The sequence below is a fragment of the Pleurodeles waltl genome, chromosome 12 (genome assembly GCF_031143425.1).
Source record: "Pleurodeles waltl isolate 20211129_DDA chromosome 12, aPleWal1.hap1.20221129, whole genome shotgun sequence".
In the NCBI taxonomy this organism is placed as follows: domain Eukaryota; kingdom Metazoa; phylum Chordata; class Amphibia; order Caudata; family Salamandridae; genus Pleurodeles; species Pleurodeles waltl.
The window spans coordinates 488,690,586-488,708,027 of record NC_090451.1 but is presented as its reverse complement, the minus strand read 5'-3'; the positions used below and the strand labels follow the sequence as shown (position 1 = coordinate 488,708,027).

Sequence of the window (17,442 nt, the reverse complement as noted above, 5' to 3'; positions counted from 1 at the left end):
AATAAAGTTCATAAGGAGCTGTTGGTTTATGCCAGGAGTGAAGATGTTCCATTATAATCCGTCTCCTGCACGGAAGTCCCTCGTCACCAATGTAAAGATCACTCTTTCACACCTCCTTTTGGTATCCACTTTTATTGGGAGTGGGTAGTATCACAACATCTTCAGCACAGCTCCACCTTCCAGTCTTCCCTTCATCAAGCCTTCTCCTGAGTCTCCCTATTCCATCTGACCTCACCGACTACATCATCACATTCCAGCCTTCACTAGACACATCTTTACAGGTTATTGCCACACGCCCCATTCATTGGAGGAGTTACTGGCTTCTATTAGTGATCCTCCAGCAGGGAAATTGGTAGGAGGCTACAGAATCCCGTGGGGATTTTACAAACCTTCCTCTCTTATGTAAAGATGGACTTGCTGTTTTGAGTCTCCCAGATTCAGAAAGGGTATCCAGCTCCAGATTCTTGGGCTTCTGCTAACATTATCGTCTTTCCAAAGAAAAGCAAACTCTTAGACAATCCAGGGTCATACCAGCTGGTAACACATCAATTGCGATGTAAAAATATAATCTAAAATATTAGCTACCAGGCTAAATTCAGTTACAGCTAAGGTAGTGTCTCCATGGCGGCATGGATTTATTCCCAGGAAGGGCACCACGGACCATGTCGCAGTGTTATTGCACTTTTTCATCTTGCATCAGTGCATGTGACCCCCAATGGCCTCTTTCACATGCCTTTTCTGCTAGGTGCAGAAAAGGCATTTGATAAGAGTTTCCTGGCCCTATTTATAGCAAGTTATGGGGTGATATGGCTTTGGATCAGGTTGTATTAGGGCTCTGCAGGCACTATATCAAAATTCCAGCACTAGTATAAATTTGTGTGAGTGACAGTCTGGCGATTCAAATTCAGAGTGGTACAAGGCAGGGGTGACCTTGCTCTCCTGTGCTATTTGCACTATATATTGATTCTTTTATTTGGGCACTGGAGATGTCTTCTAGGATTATTCCTATGCAATTTCATGGCTTGATTACTAAAGTTCTGGCTTATGTGGATGACGTGGCGATTGTCACTCCCTGCCAGGATAAGGCGTTAGTTCAGATAGAGAGAATTGCGCAGGCCTTTGGGCAATTCTCAGGCTACTTGCTCAACTGGAGTAAGACACAGGTTGTTAGTAATCTGTCTGTAAGGTTTAGTGACAGCAGGGTGACAAAAAAGGCACTTTATTTGGATGACACAATAACAGCAGAGGTAGACCAGCCGGTTGAGACTTATTTAGCCCCAGTGTTGGAGCAGGCAAACAAAGATTTGCTCAGATTGAATAACTTATATTTATCTATTATGGTGGTGCAACGTCATTAAGATGATATTATTGCCTAAATTACTCTAATTCTTCCGGGCTATCCATCTCAAACTTAAGAATAGCTGGCTGCAGGCTACGAACAGAGGGTGGTCATGCAGTTTACCTGGGCCTACTCTAAGCCCAGGCAGGCACTTAAGAATTTAACCCTTCCTAGGGAGAGATGGGGTTGGGCCTTATCAGACTTTAAACTGTATGACTGGGATGCAGCTCTCAAATACATGGTTCCGCTTTTTGGGGACCCAGAGCTGCAGACTAACATTCCTTCCATTTATGAGGTTCTCTTTGAGAAATCTGTCAGAGGAAGTTTGAGACAAATCGAGCCCAGCTACTTAAAAAAAAAGTCAGGTTTAAGACTATTTATGGGGCACACAAGGTTTGGGCTCCAGTTTGTAAAAAAAACAAAAAAAAAAAAAACAACTGGGACTGGGGAGTTATCATTATATTTTGATACAGAATAACTCACTCCTACCAGAGATCTATAGGGGCTACCCTGTCTAGGATTGGGTCGCTCGTGCAATTGAGAGGCTGGGGGATTTCTTCTCACCTGAAGGAATTGTTTCATTTGAATAATTACAAGATATGCTTGAGATTTCCCGAAGGGACTTTTTTTCAAGTATCTGCAAATCTGGGATTTCTTGAGTTGAAGGGGAGGAGGGCGGTGCTCGTGGTTTCCAGAAGTTAGAGTTGTTAGACCATCTGGTCAACTTTATATAGATTTACATTCTCTCATCCTAGATGACCTGGGTAAACATGCTGAAAAATGGCAGGATGAGTTATGGGTACGGGAGCGGTCCTTTTCTTTAGAGTTGGCACGCACTGTCATAACATCGGCCATTCTTCAGGTACAGCATTATAAAACTATTTTTGACCTGTGTACACCCCTCGGAAACTAGCTAGATGGGGCAGGACTGTAGGCATCTTCTGTCCCTGGTGCCAACATCTAAAGGCTGATGTTGTACCTGTGCTAAGTAGTTGTCGAAACCTTGAGCCTCTATGGGAATTACACAGTTTTTTCATGCTTGTCTGGGCTTTAATATTGTTCTGACCCCACAGCTTGTCTTGTTGGGAGCAGGCAATGAGAGGGTTCCAAATGCAGCTCAAAGGTTTGTATTTATTGCCATGGTGGTGGTACACCTGTGTTTAGGGTCTTGCTGGCTCGATAAGGACTCTCCTACTTTTCAGCAATGGTTGGGCCGTTTGCTGGCTACTTTTAATCTTGAAATGGATATTTATGAAAAAGAGGCCACAAATCCCTGAAGAAGGGCAAAGTGATTTTGGCTCCGTTTTGGGACCCAGACAGCTTGAATGCCCCCCATAGGCAGAAAGGGGCATGGAAGCTGCTGGCCAGAAGTCCTGGCATTGGGAGCTTCAGCCTACCCTTTACATATATTTTGTAGCTATTGGTCTCCTTTCAGCCACAGACATGCCTTTATTGTCAAATTTTGGTTGTATGCATGGTGTTGTAAGTGTGAACCACATTATTGGTACACTATTTTAACAGGTATACTATTGATTGTTGAAGTGGTTTGGTGCTCTCAATGTGCTGCTTTTTTCATTGTAAAAACCTAATAAAAATAAATGTTAAAAAAGGAACAAAGGCTGTCTATGTACAAACAGCATGAAGAGAAAATGCAGCCTGATAGGCTACCACTATGAGAAACTAAAAAAAGAAGCCTGAACCTTTAAAAACCTCAGAAGCACCCTATCCTACAATGCACTGTAGTGGCAATTTGCCTGTGAGGGTCAGTTTTGTTTCATTTTAACCTAAAGTACACACAATACATAAGCTCTGACAGCCGGGGAGGAAAGAACGTAGTTTATGATTTCAATGAAGATACCTACAATGCAGAATTAATACTACAGGTCCGTAACTTTTCCTTCTTTATTGATAGTCATAAATGTTGAATAGAGTAGCAAGCCGAAGGAAAAAAAAACACATTGTGGCTGCCAGGTATGTGTATGCGGCAAAATTTGTATGTACACTAACTGTAATAGTCATACTATAGTGAACCAACACAGCAAGCTAAAACTATGAACTGTTTAAACAGATTCCTCAGTGATTCTGGAACAAACTTAGCTCAGCTTGCGTGTCTGGGTCTAGACAATAGTGTATTGTTGAAGTGTGTAAAGCCCCTAAGTGGCTGCCATACAGATATCAAAGATAGGAACCTGTCTGACCCAAGCTGTGGTTGCTGCCTTCCCTCTTGTAGAGGTTTGCCTGGCAGAGTTAAGAGCAATTTGGTAGCGCAAAGGAACACACCAAACCTTTCAAAGCTGCTACACCTAGTCTTAAAAAGCCATAGTTTATTAAAAGGTGGTTCAACTTCCTTTTACCTTTTGACTTGTCTAAATAAAAACACAGCATTCTTTTAACCTCAAGAGAATGCAGAATTCTCTCTGCTGCTGTAGTAGGGTGAGGAAAAAATGTTAGGAGTGTTAGATTGGTAAATATGGAACTCTACGACTAATTTTGGTATGCAGTACTACTCTGTTTTGATGGAAAATTGTGAATGGCTCTGAAGGTGACACAGCCTGTAACTCACTAACTCTACATGCAGAGGTAATGGCTATCAAAAGCCAGTTTTCTATGACAGATGTTGTAAAGTCAATTTATGTATGGGTTCAAATAGTGGGCCCATCAGCTTGGATAGTACTAAGTTTAAGTCCCAAGGAGGCGAAGGTCTCTTAATTGGAGGAAAAACTGTAAGCCCTTCCAAACATCCTTGACCACAGGACTCTTGAAGAAAGATGGTTGTGTTGGAGATTTTCTGTATGCAGTAATGGCTGCTAGGTGGATCTTAATGGACAGGAATTGTACGCCTGACCTGGCCAAGTGAAGTAAGTATGGAGGATGACATTCTCTTGTACATTAGTAGGGTCTGGCCATTGTTTCGACACCACACAAAAAATTTGAGTTCATAACATCATCGTGTTGATGGTTGCTTTGATTCTTTAAGAATGTTCATGCAATCTTCAGGAAGATTTACATAGCCATATTGAGTGATTTCAGGAGCCATGCTGTCAAATTCAAGGATTGGATCATGGGATGCAACATTTGACCTCGAAGCCTGGATAGGAGATGCGCCCTGAGTGGAAGGCGCCTGTGACGTGCTATTGACAACTGGAGGATATCTGTGTACCACCACTGTCTCAACCAATCTGGTGCAATTAGAATCATTCTGATGTTGGAATTCCATTATTTCTGGATTTGGTATGGGTGGAAAGGCATAGACAAATGGCATCAACCAGTTAATCAAAGGGGCATTGCCCAGAGACTGTGATTCTGGAGCCCTGGATGTGAAGTTTGGGCTTTTTTCGTTTTTTTTGCTGTAGCAAATAAATCTAACATTAGGTTACACCATTCCTCGAAGATAATGTTGACTACCTTGTTGTTGAGAACCCATTTGTGATTTTCTTCATGAAACTGACTGAGGAAGTCTGCTTCTACATTTTGGATATCAAAGAATGTGGAAGGCTGTAACTGATACCCCTTGCCAGCGCCCAATGCCACATTGTCTGAGCTTGGAGTGATAATTTTGTTTCACCTTGTTTGTTGATATAGTACATTGTAGTGGTATTTTCCTTTTGAATCATCTGATCAGTGAGAGACAGTAGAATAAACATTGGGAGCTTTTAGCTCCAACAAATTTACGTCATAAGATATCTGCTTTCAAGATCAACGCCCTTGAATCGTAAGGTGTCCATTCGTGTGCCCTATCCTGACAGTGACACCTCTGTGATGATAGACTCTAGAGGCAGTTTTTTCTAAAAGGGTACTCTTGCTAGTAGATTGTGAGATTTTGCCCACCAGGTGAGGGATTGATGAGCACTCTCTGTTAGATAGATCCGATCCTCCCAATGACCAGTTCTTTGCGACCACTGATCCTCTAGGCAAATCTGTAGAGGTCTCATGAAGAGTTGTGCATTTGGGACTGTGAATATGCAGGATGACATTGATTCTAGAAGGGATGCATCCTGAAGACTGTTTGACTTGCTGCATTAACTGTGTGCATTTTGTCTGGATTGATGATACACCATCCTCAGAAGGAAACACTTTTCTCTTTAGTGCATCCATTGTTGCACCTAGAAACGTGAGGCACAGAACTAAGTGGAGATCAATTATTCAGCATTGATTTTTAAACGCAGCTTTGATAATAGGCTTGTTGTAGTTGTGAAATTGTTTTTTTTTGCTTTGCAGAGAGAATCTGCTTTTATTAGCCAGGTGTTTAGACATGCGTACAGAAGATTGCCTTTCTTTCTTAAATGCACTTCTATCACTGCCAAAGCATTTGAAAAAAGTTTGGGGGAGGGGCGTGACTTGAGGCCGAAAGGAAGCACAAATTATTGATAATGATCTGTTCTCACTAGGAATCTTAGAAATTGTCCTTGATGATAAGCTATTGGAACATGGAAATATGCATCTTGAAGGTCTACCGCACAGAGCCAATCTTTTTTTCTTATGTGTGAATTGGTGGTGGAGTGTTCTTGAAACGTAGTGCATACCTGTATAGTATGATATTTAAAACTCATCTATCCAATGTTCTGTCTTGCCATTCTTCCAGGAAGTGTGGGAAACTGTGAAAGGGGTGTCTGATTCTCTTTGCTTAGTATGTGATGAGTTTTTGCCCTTGGGTTGTGAAGGCTTAGTTGGGGTGGACCTCCTTTTTTGATAGCGACTTTGATTTGGCCTTTGAGTTTACTGCTGCTGATGTTGTGAGTATTGATAAGGCCACCTAGGGGTTTTGAATCCTATGGTAATACAACTGCTTGTCCCTAGGTCTATATTGTTGTTTAAAGGCTTTCTTTTGTTCTTCCAGGCCTACAACCTTTAGTGTCTTCGCTTCATTTTTCAGTCTGATCCTCTTTTCCTTGGTATGGTGGCCAAATAAAGAGGAACTTGAGAACGGTTAATTAGCTATCTTCCACTGGGCATCCGGCTTTAGTGAAGATGATATCACCCATGATGTTCGCTGCAAGGAAATACCATGCCAAAAAGATGTAGCGGAGAGCTCAACAGAGTCTACTGCTGCACTAATCAACTGTTTGAAAATGGAGGAACCCTCATTTACCATTTCCATCAAGTCCTGTTGATGTGGTTTGATAAATCAGACCTAAAGGCCTTCATACCACCCCAGATCTCCCGGTGATATCTACTTAACAGGGCAGCAATATTAGCATTCCTTAAATGTGTGAAAGCTGTTCTACAGTCCTTTTTACCAGTGCCATCCATTCACTTGCTCTCTCTATCTGGTGGAGGTGTAGATTTTGGAGCAGAAGTATGTCTTCGACCTCGCTGTTGTTGCAATTATGGAATATGGTTTCGGATCCACCCTCAGAATCTCCAGATCCTGTTGTGGAGGCCTATGCTTTTTTAGGAGCCTCGGAGTAGAAGACTTTGCTGTGGCTGGAGTAAGGAACATTTACTCTACCATGTCAAGGAGACCAGGAAGAAGCGGTCTTGATCTTGGCTGCAGAGTTTATAAAATCACAGATTCCTCAGGCTGAGGCATATCCACAGTTATAGTTAGCTTGGTGGAACCCCCATACTAACGCATCCTGAAAAGTTATAATAACTTCCATTGGGGAAATCCTAGCCGGAGACTGAGGGAGAGAAGTCCGTGTATAGGACAAATGGGTTGAGGTGGAATAAGGCGATCTTGAGCTTGACCTAGAGTGGGAGGAGGGTCCTGGATGCTTTGTCAGAAGGCATCCTTGGTGGCAGAGTTATAACGAGAGATGGAGCATTCCATTTTCTAATAGGTGACACGGACGTGGCTTTTGAGAACCTTTCTACTGGAGACATATTCAACAGGCATAAAGGAATCAGTGAAGGATTGTCCGCTGGTATTATGGGCCTTACTGGAGGAAGCATAGTATCCAATTGGACCAACAGATCATCTGGCTGCTGAGAGACAGATGAATGTGTAAGAAGGAGACCTGGAATATTCTAAAGAGAAGGATAGGCTGACTTGAGTTATCCTCGACGTCAACAGCAGTACGATGGACGTTGTGCAAGACTTCTTTGATAGAACCGGCATTGTTGATAAGGAAAGATGTCTTGTTGATGTCAAATGAATCTTCCCCTTTAACATTGAAGTTGAATGATGTGACTCAGATGCTAAACGGTGGTATCTTGATGTTGATCGGTGGCATTTTGACGCTGTCCGAAATCGACAGGTGTGAAGGTGGTGCCATTGACGTCTTTAGTGTTGACGGCAGTGATGGCAATCTTGTTGTCGACTTTGACACCCAGCAGTGATGAAGGCTTTTTGATGTTGACCTATCCTTGAATGGTGAACAAGATAAGGCCAAACCTCTTGATGTCGATGTTCTTGATGGCGGTGAGTGGAGTCAGTGAGAATTTCATCAGTGCCGATATCAAGAAGATTTTCTGTCTTTAGATCTCCCTCTGTGGAGGACCATACCCAGCCGCAGCCCGTCCTTTAGGGAAGAGGGTCCAGGCCCCCCCACCTTTTGCCCCTTATGAAGGGTGTCTGTCAGGCTGAGCAAAGGTCAGCCTGACAGACACTTCTTCATGTTCTGCTCAGGCAGCCAGGAGCTGGACATGTGAGATTTGCGCAGACTCCTGGCTACCTGAGCTGAACTGTGCTGGGCTGAAGAGGTCACAGCTCCTATGGGTGTGACCTCCTCGGCTCAGCAAAGGTGCCTCGAGGCCCTCCCCCTTGGTGATGAGGGGAAGCGTCACCCATTGACTCCAACCTGGGCACTTCAGGTTTAAGCCCTGAAGCGCCCAGGGCGAGTGTCAATCAGTGACACCTTGTCACAGAGTGGGGTGGGGGTCAGAAGTCTCACTGACCCCATCCCACTCTGTGATGAAGTTGGGACTGCTGCCTTCCCTCATTGGCTGACCTAATGTCAGCCAGAGAGGGAAGGCAGCAGTCCCAACCCTCCTGGGACCTCCTAGCTGAAGGTAAGTGTTTGTTTTTAAATGAATGTTTGGTGCATGCGTGTATGTTTGAATGTTGATGAGTGTTGTAAATGGATGTGCATGAGTGTGTGAATGAATGTCAGTGTGCTTCCTGCCTGACCCCCACCTCCTATAAGTATGAGCCGCCACTGACCATACCTGATTTTAGATGTTTTTCCACAGAATGATGAGAGCATGATTCCCTTCTTTTTCTTTTCTGTCTGAACTCTTTTGCCTTCATGTCCTGATGCCCCCTTTGTCCAATAGTGTCCTTTTTGACATTTTCTGACAAATGTCACCTAATCTTGTGTGGTTTAAAGATGAGACATCAGAGCTTGCCTTCTTTCTTCCACATGATGGCCATGTGGTGAAAAGAGAAAGCATTCTGACTAAAAACATTATGTCAGAAATAGCAAAAAAGTAGTTTACTCTACAAAAAGGAAGTCAAATTATTGAGTATACTATTTTTTGTTGTTGTTTTTTTTTAGAAGTGCTGAGTAACTAGAGAAACTATTTCAGAGGTGTAAAAAAAACACTTGAGGTGTTCAGAGATCCTGTCTTTAGAAGCCAGGAAAAAAGAACTGACACAGGTAAACTGCCACTACAGTTCATTGTGGGATAGGGTGCTTCTGGGGTTCTTAAAAGCACAGACCTCTTTTTTTTTAGTTATCAATAGCAGCCGATCAGGCTGCATTTTCTCTTCATGCTGTTTGTACACAGGCAGCCTTTTTTCCATGACAAAGAGTTGAGCATGCAAAAAATATGTTGCAGTGTTTTCAGCACTTATTCTACAGCATTCAGAAGGAAAAAACATTGATGACGGACTACACTGAAACTTTATGCACGATTATTTTCAGTGATGAACATTCTTCAATTTAATTTCCCTAAAGTACAAATAGGTAGATGTCCTGGGGTCTGCGCATGCTGTGTGGAATTATTCAACGTTTATGACTGTCAATGAGGATCCTGCAATGCAGAACCACTTTTTCTATACTCATGCCTTTACTTTGTGTATTCATTTGATTTCCTCACCATGTAATACACTTACCAACCCTCTTAGGACCCTTGGGTTTCCTCTGTCAAACTCTCAGATAAATCCTGGGTAGCTGTCGCATTGAGCAGCAAAGCTTACACAGAGGCACAAGTGTTAAGCCATTAAACAGCATCAAAACAACTGAAGAAATCGACATGTCACTCAAGAAATCCAACACCAACTTACAAAAGTAGGTTATATTTCTTATGAGATTTTAGTCACTAGAACAAAAAGATCCACCAGAGGGTTACTGAGATTTAGATTTTAATAAATCAGAGCAACTTCACTCAACCGCAAACAAGCCTTGGCAAAGTCAACAAGTTAGACACAGAAAACTTAGGTTAGTGTCACTGCGGTTAGAAGTACTTAGGTCAACCAAATTGAGCATTGATCTAGTCAGGTGGACCAGCAAGGACCTCAAGAACAGTAATCTTCACACGAGAAGCAATCCTTCAACAGTTCCATCCATTTTATCCGCGTTCCCATGGATTTCTATGGAGTGGTCCGGATGCAAGGGATGAAGGATGCTGAAGATGCTCTAAGGATGCTGTGAACATGACACAGTCGATGGGGGTCTTCCTGCAAGGATTCATTGGCCCACAAAGATGGAGAGGGGCTTCTTGTTGAAGGGTCGACATACCACAAAGTACTCTTAGGTCTGGTCAAAGTCCAGTTTCCACTGCACTACCAGTTGCTGTTGTCACGGTCACAGGACAAGCCTTCCTCAGTCATTAACTCACCTTCTGCGGGTCCCAGCAACTTTCTGACAGCACTCCTGGATTCAATACAGTCTGGTGCAAGTCTGTGCATCAATCTTGGTCCTTGGTGCTGCACGGCAGTGGCAGTGGTAGCAGCTTGAAGACTTTGGGCAACCAACTTGCCCCAGGATGCTGCTTCAGTTGTTGTGTCCCTGTGCCCGAAACCAGAGGCCTGTCAGCTGGCTCTTGGAGTCCCTTGGCTTCACCCTTGAGATGACTTCTCCACGAGCCAGACACAGCAGATACAGTCCCTCTCTTTGCTAGCAACCAGGTGCAGCAGGTGCTGTCCTCTTCGGTGCAGCCTCTCTTTGCTGGTCCCTCTGCAGCAGGGCAGACCTTCAGTCGTCCTTCCAGGTCAGTCAAGATCTGAGGTCTGGGTGCCAGGGGTGCCTCTCTTATCCTCAAAAATGCCCTTGGGGCAGGATGCTGTAGGTAGCCAATGGGCTACCAGATTCCTGCCCACCTAGTGACCACTTCCTTCAGAGTGTCGCATCTGGCTATCTCAGGATACACCATTCTGCTTGCTCCCATCCCAAGATGGCAAGTCCCCTCTCTCAACACTCAGAGTTCTTTGGCCCACCCACAGGGTGTGTCTTCCTTAGGGCTACACGCCCCTGAAACAATTATTTGATAATTGGCTTCCCCTCTCCTGTCCCCAGCACCAACCTGTCTGCCTTTATAATAGAACCACCCCTCTTCCAAGTGTTACCCATTTGCCCTTCAAAGCCGGCTTCCCATTTGAAGCTTGCCTTTTGGGCTAACACCTGTGTGGCTTCCTACAGGAGGGAGGTCAAACCTCTCTCCTGTGCAGGCCCCTTTTGTGACCTTGCCTGGGAGTCATTAGCACATTTCCACAGGAGGACAGAAAGCTGTCTGCAGGACAAGCCATGTGTACATCAGTAACTGGAAACATTGGGCAACTAAACTGGCAGCTTTTAAAGTTACACTTGCCCACCAGTGACATTACATTCGATTTAACCATTACATCAGATTTATGACACTGATTCTTTGATACCAATCAGTACCAACCTTAGTATTTCCATTCAGTCATTAGCTGAGCTGGGGTGCCATCCTGCAACTCTGTACTTGCCAATGGGGTTTACTAACCTTTCCACAGTAAAAACAACAAAATAGGGCTTTTACTGCTGGAACACATAAACGTACATGCTCCTCTTTTTAATATACAGCACCCTGCCTTAGGACTCATTAGGCCTGCCGTAGGGGTGACATATACATTAAAAAGGGAGGTTTGGCTTTGCCATTATTTTAATTGGCAAAGTCGAGTTAGCAGTTTTGAATTGCCCTTCTGGTCTGCAGTGACAGACTGGGAGCCAGGTTTTACCTCGTCCCTCTCATTGTGGCACAACAAATGATGCAATCCCTGAGGGACACTCTAACTTACAGACCCTGGTTACCATCTACTAGGCACATACAAGTAAGTTAAGAAGTTAAGCTATGCCAATTGGGGACAAGCCAATTAAACATGCACCATTTTATGGTCAGGGCACATGGACTGGCTTGTATAGCAGGGATTTCAGAGCCATTACACAAGTACCTAGCAGATAAAAAGGGAAAACCTGCAAAAAGCATGTTTCCTTTCATAGATAATACATTTATAAAGTGCAACAATGCCAGAGACTCAGTTTCTAGGCACAGCACAAATAGTAACAATTATGGTCAACGAAAATAAAACATAACAATGACAACATTAAATTGCACATCTGGCACAAAAGTCCAAGAAGCTCAAGTGAGCTTTCAGCGTTTTAAGATTATTGCAGATTAAGCTTCAAGAGGCAATTCCTGCTTCTACAAATCAAACTGTAGCCGCATTTGAAATGGTGGTGTTGCAGTGGGAGGGCGAACAGTGGGTTCAACAATATGTCAGATCTTTCCATTGACCCGTTTCCTTGGGAAAGTCTGAGCTCTATATACAAAGGTAGACAATTGTGGCCTTAGTGCAAAAATGGAGAGCGAGTTGCATAGGTTCCTAGGATATAAGCAGCTTAGAGAACGAGAAAAAAGAAGCTGCTTTAGGTGTTAGCCCAAAAAAAATAACACGTGTAACGACAAAGCCGTATGCTAAGATAATTACCCACTCACTCTGTTTCCACCAATGAGACCTTGCACCTATTCTGTTTCTTGTCACCAAAAAGAACATTTTATGTTGATGTTTATCCCTACCTTGTTGTGATTATTATAATTTTCAAGTGTTGTTGGTGCGTTTTTGAAGGTGATTGTGAGTGAAGATAGCGGAATAATCTGTGTATTGTAATAGTGTGGATGAAATGATCATGGCTAAAGTGGAATGATCATCACCAAGAGTATTGAAAATGATGGCACTAGGGTCGCTAAAAGTAGCATAAATTGCATTACTTCTAGAGGTGCACAAATAAATATATGTACGACATTGGGTGGGATAGGACCTGAATTGGAGGAAGCCAAATTTGTCTCTCTTGTCTGGGGCTTAGGGATCAAGGTGCCCAAAACGGCATCTTAGACTCCAATGGAGAAGGTAAGATTCTGCCTGTTTCAACCAATTTCAGCTTCTCTGAATCGGCCATCTTCAGATGTTATTTGACAAAACCAAAGGACATCAACAGGTAGCCAAACAATTCATGAGATGATTCAATACTATGATGTACACAGTACTCTCAGATCTTCACACATACACACACTTACAGACACAAGGAAACATCCATGCACATATGCAAACACAGCAGCATGAATTTTCTAAACTTACCTTTTGCTAGGTGGCCACATATCAATGGCAGCTCCGCATTCCACAGACTAGCTGTCGTCCAGTTCCGTTTCCTCTAGCACATCGCAGGCCCTGCATTCCAACAGAAGTATGAGTGACAGCTCACTGCCTTCCTGAAAGCAATTCACTGTCGATCACACTTGTGTGAATGGGAAAGGGACGAAATGTGCCATATCTATCAAGATATGGTGCATTCCTGTCCTCTGCCTGCGTTAGTGCACAATTAGCAGCGTAGAGCCAATGCAGGCACCCCTGCACCATGGAGCAAAGGTGCCTGTGTGACCGGCAGGATTGTTATTGTACCACAGGAACTGAGATTGTCATTTTGTAATTCTTTTTTGGGTTCTGTGTCCAGGGGAGGGCAAGTATTTATTTTATGTTCTTCTATTCCTATCCGAAAATATTTTGTCAGAAAAAAAAAGTTATGGAAGAATAAACCACATGTTCTCAGTGTAGTAGCTCTGCAATGGAAACATGTAGTTCCTGGCAGGAAAGGAAATGAGGGGGGACATGTTGACTCACTCTCTGCATACAGAAAGATTTAGGGCCGGATACACAAATTAAAGAGTTGGCCCCGAGTGTCTGTAGCCTATTCTTGTGGTTCACCATAGTTTCTCTTGAATTGCAGATGCACTCATGGCGTACTCCCGGCAGTTACGAGCAAGTCAAGAGTACTGCAAGAATAAGTCCCAGAAAAAGCTTTGTGAATTGAGCCCTTTAATATTTAGTATACTATGTTCTTTGTAGATGGTAAAATGGTTACCAACATATGCTGTTTCCCCGTAGTTTGCATATATTGTTTTGAAAGATCATATTTGAGAACAGTATTAAGTACATTGCAAAAATAATGTAGAAGACATTTTTTATCAAGATTAGTGTAGGAGGCTGGCCTGGCTTATAGTGGGTACCTTTTGGTACTTACACCTTGTCCCAGTAGTGCAAACAATGTAGAATCACAATAGGATGCAATAGGTAGACATAGGTCTAGGGGCAACACAAACCATAAACCCAAAAAGTGGAATGTGAATCCCGAATGGACCCCAGACCTATGGGAGGTTGTAGGGTGTCGCTGGGACTGTAAGAAAACAGTACGGGTGTCCAAGATACCTCACCCCAAGATGCTGAAAAGTAGGAGTAAAATTACCCTACTACCCCAGAAAGACAGAATAGTCGAGATAGGGGATTCTGCAAGAACCACAAGCACCAGCAAAACACTGAAGACTGATTCCTGGACTTGAGGACCTGTAAAGGAAGGGGACCAAGTCTGAGAGTCACGCAAGTGTCCGGGGGGGGCAGGAGCCCACTAAACCCCGGATGAAGGTGCAAAAGGGCTGCCTCCAGGTGGAAGAAGCCGAAGATTCTGCAACAACAGAAGGTGCCAGGAACTTCCCCTTTGGTGAGAAGATGTCCCATGGCGTGCTGGAGGTTGCAGAAGTGTTTCCACACAGAAATACCGCAAACAAGAGTCGCGTTTGAGGGTTTTGGGTGCTGCTGGGGACCAGGAAGGACCAGGATGTCGCCCCTTGTAGGAGGAGACAGAGGGGGTGCTCAACAACTCAGAGAGCCCCAGCAGATGTAGGCAGCACCCGCAGAAGTACCGGAACAGGCACTTAGAAGATCTGAGGACAGCGGTCGACTCAGAGTCACAAAAGAGGGTCTCACGACGTCAGAGTCCAACTCAGCGAGTTGGGCAATGCAGGACGGAGTGCTGGGGACCCAGGCTAGGCTGTGCACAGAGGAATCCTTGGAAAAGTGCACAGAAGCCGGAGCAGCTGCAGATCACACAGGATTACTGTCTGGCGTGGGGAGGCAAGGACTTACCTCCACCAAATGTGGACAGATGGACCACTGGACTGTGGGAGACACTTGGACCCAGCTACTGTGTCCCAGGGACCACGCACGTCAGGATGAGAGGGGACCCAGAGGACCGGTGATGCTGAAGTTTGGTGCCTGCGTTGGCAGGGGGAAGATTCGGTCGACCCACAGGAGATTTCTTCTTGGCTTCCAGTGCAGGGTGAAGGCAGACAGCCCTCAGAGCATGCACCACCAGGAAACAGTTGAGAAAGCCGGCAGGATGAGGCGCTACAATGTTGCTGGTAGACTTCTTGCTACTTTGTTGCGGTTTTGCAGGCGTCCTGGAGCAGTCAGCGGTCGATCCTTGGCAGAAGTCAAAGAAGGAAGTGCAGAGGAACTCTTGTGAGCTCTTTCATTCGTTATCTGAGGAATAGCCCAGAGGAGAGACCCTAAATAGCCAGAAAAGGAGGTTTGGCTACTGAGAAAGGAGGCTTGGCTACTGAGAAAGGTAAGCACCTATCAGGAGGGGTCTTTGACGTCACCTGCTGGCACTGGCCACTCAGAGCTGTCCATTGTGCCCCAACACCTCTGCATCCAAAATGGCAGAGGTCTGGGACACACTGGAGGAGCTCTGGGCACCTCCCCTGGGAGGTACTGGTCAGGGGAGTGTCACTCCCCTTTCCTTTGTCCAGTTTTGTGCCAGAACAGGGCTGGGGGATCCCTGAACGGGTGTAGACTGGCTTATGCAGAGATGGACACCATCTGTGCCCATCAAAGCATTTCCAGAGGCTGGGGGAGGCTACTCCTCCCCAGCCCTTCACACCTATTTCCAAAGGGAGAGGGTGTAACACCCTCTCTCAGAGGAAATCCTTTGTTCTGCCTTCCTGGGACTGGGCTGCCCAGACCCCAGGGGGGCAGAATCCTGTCTGAGGGGTTGGCAGCAGCAGCAACTACAGTGGAAACCCCGGAAAGGCAGTTTGACAGTACCCGGGTTCTGTGCTAGAGACCCGTGGATGCATGGAATTGTCCCCTCAATACCAGAATGGTATTGGGGTGACAATTCCATGATCCTAGACATGTTACATGGCTATGTTCGAGTTACCATTGTGATGCTACATATAGGTAGTGACCTATATGTAGTGCATGCGTGGAATGGTGTCCCCGCACTCACAAAGTCCGGGGAATTTGCCCTGAACAATGTGGGGGCACCTTGGCTAGTGCCAGGGTGCCCACACACTAAGTAACTTGGCACCTAACATTCACCAAGTGAGGGTTAGACATATAGGTGACTTATAAGTTACTTATGCGCAGTGAAAAATGGCTGGATGTTATTTCACTCAGGCTGCAGTGGAAGTCCTGTGTAATAATTGTCTGTGCTCCCTATGGTGGCAAAAGAAATGCTGCAGCCCATAGGGATCTTCTGGAACCCCAATACCCTGGGTACCTAGGCACCATATACAAGGGAATTATAAGGGTGTTCCAGTGTGCCAATGAGAATTGGTAACATTAGTCAGTAGCCTGCAGTGACAATTTTAGAAAGCAGAGAGAGCATAAACACTGAGGTTCTGGTTAGCAGAGCCTCAGTGATACAGTTAGGCACCACATAGGGAACAAATACAGTGGATACATTATGAGCACTGGGGTCCTGCCTAGCAGGATCCCAGTGAAACATGGGCAAAAACGAACATACATACAGTGAAAAATGGGGGTAACATGCCTGGCAAGATGGTACTTTCCTACAATTAGTAACAAAGTAATTCCATGTATGTACTTACCTTCTGACGTGTGTGCTTGTGGAGGATCTGCTGAATCTCCTTGTTTAAGAAACTGTGTTAGGTCATTGAAGATGTAGTAGAAGTCCACTGCATAGACTATGGTTGCTATGAAGCCAAATACCTAGCAGGAAATGAGGATGTTATGTAGGATTCAGATAAACCATTTATAATAATACATTTTATTGCATAACTATTTACAATCATTGGAACATAGTACAGGTTTATCGTACTTAAAAAGCACTACAAAGTGCAACATGATTTGTACAATGATGTAGATGACAACCATTGGCTCCATTTGTGCTAGCAGACAAAAGTTTGTTTTCACGCTCGCTGTGACCTAGGTCCCCACTCCCGGAAGGCTCTAATATTAATGAATTAAATTGTATTGTTGTCAGGAATTTCACAAAATGACAGATAGATCAATCTTATATACTTTGGCTCAAAACAAGCTAATTTTGCTGGTCTGCGTGAACTAACATGCCTTCCTTGAAAAACTGGCACAATACCTCCGGGTACTTAACAGTTTTTTGCAGATGCATGCAAAATGGATTAAAAATGGATTGAATCCTCTCTCATTGTCCCACAAAGCCAGGCTGGTCTGTGGTCCAGTGAAGGCAGGTTCCTGAATCTATTCTTCATGATTCTTTGTTTAGTGGATCACAATACCTGCTTTCAGGTATGGCCATGGTACTAGTTTGTTATAGTTTTGAATAACCATCCGGCATGGTGGTGTTTAGAGAAGGTGATCTTGTCCTTAAGCAGGGATTGCATTGCCATTAGTTCATTTACTGACTTCTTAAAGGTGGAATAAGAACACTGGCGTTCCCAGAGCGACATTTGGTAATAAGTTATCCACTGGCTATTAAAGAAAACTTCTTGCATGTGATTTCAACCCTACCTTGCATATTTCTTGCCACAAAGGGCAGGCAGGGAAATCGGTCTGTAATTTTCTGTAAGTGATCAGTCTCCTCTTTTGTATATTGAATTGAACACTACGCCTTTCCAAGAATCTTGTATTTTTTCATTTTGAAGGACAA

The 17,442-nt window shown here is 44.3% G+C and overlaps 1 protein-coding gene across 1 annotated transcript in view; it reads right to left on the bottom strand.

The window, feature by feature from the left end:
- The window catches only part of CMTM3 (CKLF like MARVEL transmembrane domain containing 3), a 133,755-nt gene that overhangs the window by 15,421 nt on the left and 100,892 nt on the right, over positions 1–17,442 (bottom strand). The window contains exon 4 of the mRNA XM_069217181.1: positions 16,406–16,526. Within this exon, the coding sequence (XP_069073282.1) occupies positions 16,406–16,526 (121 nt within the window). The remainder of the gene's footprint in view (positions 1–16,405; positions 16,527–17,442) is intronic.